We start from the raw sequence: 4,435 nt of genomic DNA, 5'->3' as shown, positions 1-4,435 counted from the left end.
ATGTGTGCAGTTAGATGTGAAAGCCTGATGTTAGGTGTCTTCTTCAACACTCTTCACCTCATATTTTGAGGCAAGATCTCTCATTGTAACTGAAACTTGGCAATTGGGCTACTCTAGCTAGCCAGTTTCTTCCCAGGATCTCCTGTTTTTGTCTCCTTAGTAACAGGATCACTAGGCCATCCCTGCCTAGCCTGTATGTAGGTATTGGGCATTCAAACTCAGGTCCTTGCATTTACATGGCAAGCACTTTACTAACCACCTCCTAAGCCCAGTTCTGGTCTTTTAATATATGTCATTTAAAGGAAGACCAAACCCCACACTTCTTAATCTTTCTTATGTTAAAAGGTAGATTCTGATTCACTAGGCCCGGGCAGGCTTGGCCTCTGAACTTTCATACTAACAGGTAACATCCATAGGTCTAGTGCAGGGGCTGGGCTAATACTTTTATAGGAAAGGAGGGGAAATCTTGTAATGTGCTGAGAAGAAACAGCCCAGGAAATAGAACAGAAACATGGATTTATTAAGATAGCTCACAGAGATGGCCTCTTGGCCATAAAACATAATTTTCATCTTAGGAAAACAGTGAGAGGAGGGAGAGAGAGGCAGGGTTCAGAGACTCTAGAAGCCTTGGGCTGGTCACTTCCTGGACTTCTCTGCAGAACAGCTGCCATTGGTCTTGTTGAGAGACTCAGTACTCCCCATTCTTGAGCCCATGCTGTTGAGGATTTTGTCAAGTTCTCCTGGGATGTTTGGCTTCTCCTCGTTCTCAGTCTCACGGTGGTAGAAGTAGTTGAAATTGGAGACAATGACAGGTACAGGGAGGGCGATGGTGAGGACACCAGCAATGGCGCACAGAGTACCCACAATCTTCCCTCCTGGGGTGGTTGGGCACATGTCACCGTAGCCCACAGTTGTCATGGTGACTACAGCCCACCAGAAGCCATCAGGAATGCTAGAGAAATGGGATTCAGGCTCATCCACTTCAGCAAAGTAGACTGCACTGGAGAAAAGGATGACCCCAATGAAGAGGAAGAAGATGAGCAGCCCCAGCTCCCGCATGGAAGCCTTCAGCGTCTGTCCTAGGATCTGCAGCCCTTTAGAGTGTCGAGAAAGCTTGAAGATGCGGAAGACCCTCACCAGACGAATGATCCTCAGGATGGCCAGGGACATGTTCTGCTGGGCACTTGGTTCAGTCTCCTGTACTAGCTCTGTTATGAGGGTTGCAAAGTAGGGGATGATGGAAATGATGTCAATAATATTCATGATGTTCTTGAAGAAGTCAGTCTTGCTGGGGCAGACCACAAACCGGAGCACCAGCTCAAAGGTGAACCACACGATGCAGGTGGACTCCACCATGAAGAAAGGATCAGTGAACATGGTCTGGGAGAGGCCTGTTTTGTTTGTATTGATGCTGGGGTCTCTGACCACCTTCAGCTCCTTGTCCTCTCGGAACTCTGGGAGTGTCTCCAGGCAGAAGATGGTGATGGAGATGACTACAACCAAAACCGAGACCACAGCCACGCCTCGAGCTGCACTGGAGCTCTCGGGGTACTCAAAGAGAAGCCAGAATTGCCGGTGAAAGTCATTGGTGGGCAGCAATGTCTCAGGGTCCTTAATGAAGCCTTCATCCTCCCGGAACTGGTCCATGGCCTCGCTACCCAGTTCATAGAAGGAGATCTCATCAGCGAAAACATCGATAGGCACATTGGCTGGACGCCGAATTTTCCCACCAGACTGGTAATAATATAAGATTCCATCAAAACTAGGTCTGTTTCTATCAAAGAAATACTCATTTCTCATGGAGTCAAAAAATTGCATCCTTTTCTCCCGGTCTCCCAGCAGTGTCTCTGGGAATTGATTAAGTGTTCTGAGCTGAGTCTCGAATCTCAGACCAGCAATGTTGATGATCACCCTTTGGTTTCCCTCATTCAAGGCCACTGGCTCAGGTCCCGGGGGATCCACATACTCTCCTGGGATCTTGGAGAAGGCAGTTTCATGGTTGGTATTGTCACTGATAAGGACTCTCCAATTGGAAAAGGGACTGCTACCAGGCCGGCCTTTTGAGCTGGTTGGGTCAAAGTCTGTGGCATAGCCTGGCTCTTCATGGATTTCATCTGAGTTATCAAAATTGACCAGAGCAACCTCCATTTCTTTCCAGCTACACACATCCATTCTAGGGAGTCAGGAGAACAGCATGAAGACCCTCAGTCTTTGCTACTCACTGGAAGCTGTGAAGAAGAAGGAATTCATTATATGGGAGTCAAGGTAGGATTCAGCTGGCTCTTGACTGTTGAGGCAAGGTATAGCAGTGGATTAAGCAATGATTTAGCATTAGCTTGGGGGAGGAATGCTGTGGTGTTTCCAGCAGCAATCATTCCTTGGCACTGTTTTGCTCCTCTGAGTTTGTACACACCATCTACTAGTTTAAAATAAAGTATGAGGAATGATCCTAATGATGAGGGGCAAACTGTCTCCAGAGTAGGAAGACCTAGAAACACAGTGGCATCAAGGTGGTCTCCAAAAAAGAGAAAGTTAATGCTCCTTGATAATGAAAGTATAATTGTAATCATGTGATGTCCGTCAGTTTATCCAGCATGTTCCCACACCCATTGCCACTCTTAACTCCTCTCTTCTGCATCCAACAGTCAAGTCATTTTCTTAAAACCCTCTCGTTTACATCTTTGACACCTAGCTAAAGCTCTGCTCTGTTCTGTCAAGTTGTGAGGTCTGGGATGGCGTTCAGGAAGACTAAAAAGACAGAGGCAGGGTGGCTGATCTACAGTGTCTTCTTCAAGACTGGAGCCCCTTATCTGGAAGGAGATCTTTGAGGGTAGAGTTAGTGTGATACATGTGTGAAATGCTTGGCAGAGAGAGAAGATTGTATCTATTGCTGTGTTTGCCAGTGTTTCTACATCACAGAAAATTTAGAAGACACTAGCCAGTGGAAGTTTTGAGCTCTAAATCAAGGTGAATAATTTTCAGTGAAACTCCCTCTCTCCAGCCTCCCTCCCTCCCTCCCTCCCTCCCTCTCTATCCCATCTCTGTGTGTAGGGAGCATTTGGGGTAGGCTTAGGACCAAAGCTTGGATATGAATGAACATAGATGAACACTCTCCAGGTTCCTACCAGCTTCTGTTTCTATTGAAGAACACTAGCCAGGCAGGCTAGAGTGAGTGTTAGAGGCAGAGGTAAGTGACCTAACTTGAGGTGGTATCTGTAGTGACCATGGCCTTGGAATAGTTACATCACAGGGGCCAGGGAGCCCTGCTGAGTATAGCATTGTAGTCTCTTCAAAGTGATTTCGCATTCCCTTATCTCACTGGTTGGCAATAGTTAGAAGACAGTTATATTGTATCATATGGGCAAGTGACTTCCAACAACTCTATAGCTAGTGCTGCCGAGTTCTGTGAGCTCTGTTGTAGTCTCTTGGCCCAGAACCATCTCTACTACACCACAGGGGACTGAGGGGTGGGGAGCCAGGCTTATAGAATCTCGGGCTCTCAGCTCTTTGGAGGCTTGCCCTGTTCCGCTTCGCAATCCATGTACGTAAATGAGGTGGTTAGGTCAGAATGGTGAACACTTTTCTCTGCCTCTTGGGCATGTGTGGCCTTTGCTGCCTTCCTGATTTCAGTGAGTGACTCCTTCTATATAGACTGCAGAAGATATACCCACGTGGGCACCTTGCATGAGGCTTGGCAAGGAACAAGTGGTTGGAACATAGGTCAGAACTGTGTGTAAGATTTTTGAGAACAGAGCCAGTTGACAGCAGCTCAAATCCTAGGTCTACACAGGTGACCCTAAAGTGTTCGCTGTGTGGCTGAAAGTGACTTGGCTTGGAGCTTTGTTTCGCTACTTAGGGGCTGAATATTTTTGAATAAACTACTGGATTTTATAACTCTTAGTTTTCTGGTATATGAAATGGGTAAGAATAGTAATTCCCATCTGAAAGGCTAGTATGCTGAGGGGCTGGGAGGAGCCTTAGTGGGTAAGAGAGCTTGCTGTGCGAGTATGAAGAGATACATTTGGATCCCTGGTGCCCATGTGAAAACCGGTGTGTCACAATCTCATCTAATTTCAGTTCTCTCTTCCTCCCCCTCTCAACCCCTGCCGTGTGTGTGTGTGTGTGTGTGTGTGTGTGTGTGTGTGTGTATGTGTGTGTGTGTGTGTGTGTGTTGAGGTAAGAAGCTTGTGTGCTTTCTAAGACTTTCTGGCTAGCCAGTCCAGCTGAAAAAGCAATGAGCGTCAAGTTCAATGGAGATCCTGTCTCAAGGGAATAAGGAAGAGACAGAGAAAGCAGGACACTAGATGTCCTTCTCTACCCTCTGGGAATAGGACAGGTGCACCTGAACTCCTGTGTACAAACTTGAATCCCGAAAGAGAAAGAGAGAGAGAGAGAGAGAGAGAGAGAGAGAGAGAGAGAGAGAGAGAGACAGAGA

The 4,435-nt window shown here is 46.9% G+C and overlaps 1 protein-coding gene across 1 annotated transcript; it reads right to left on the bottom strand.

Annotated features, from left to right (window-relative positions):
* Positions 1-504: 504 nt before the first annotated feature.
* On the bottom strand, positions 505-2,223 carry Kcna10 (potassium voltage-gated channel subfamily A member 10). The gene has a single exon (XM_021158725.1). The coding sequence runs from the start codon at positions 2,170-2,172 to the stop codon at positions 637-639; it is 1,536 nt and encodes a 511-aa protein (XP_021014384.1). The 5' UTR covers positions 2,173-2,223; the 3' UTR covers positions 505-636.
* Positions 2,224-4,435: the final 2,212 nt, after the last annotated feature.

This window comes from Mus caroli, chromosome 3 (genome assembly GCF_900094665.2).
Source record: "Mus caroli chromosome 3, CAROLI_EIJ_v1.1, whole genome shotgun sequence".
NCBI classification, from domain to species: Eukaryota; Metazoa; Chordata; class Mammalia; order Rodentia; family Muridae; genus Mus; species Mus caroli.
The sequence above is the reverse complement of the archived record's forward strand: the minus strand, read 5'-3'. Positions and strand labels throughout refer to the sequence as shown.

Bases quoted from the DNA above. Each gene is read 5' to 3' on its own strand.
- Kcna10 (XM_021158725.1), bottom strand. From the start codon at position 2,172: ATGGATGTGTGTAGCTGGAAAGAAATGGAGGTTGCTCTGGTCAATTTT.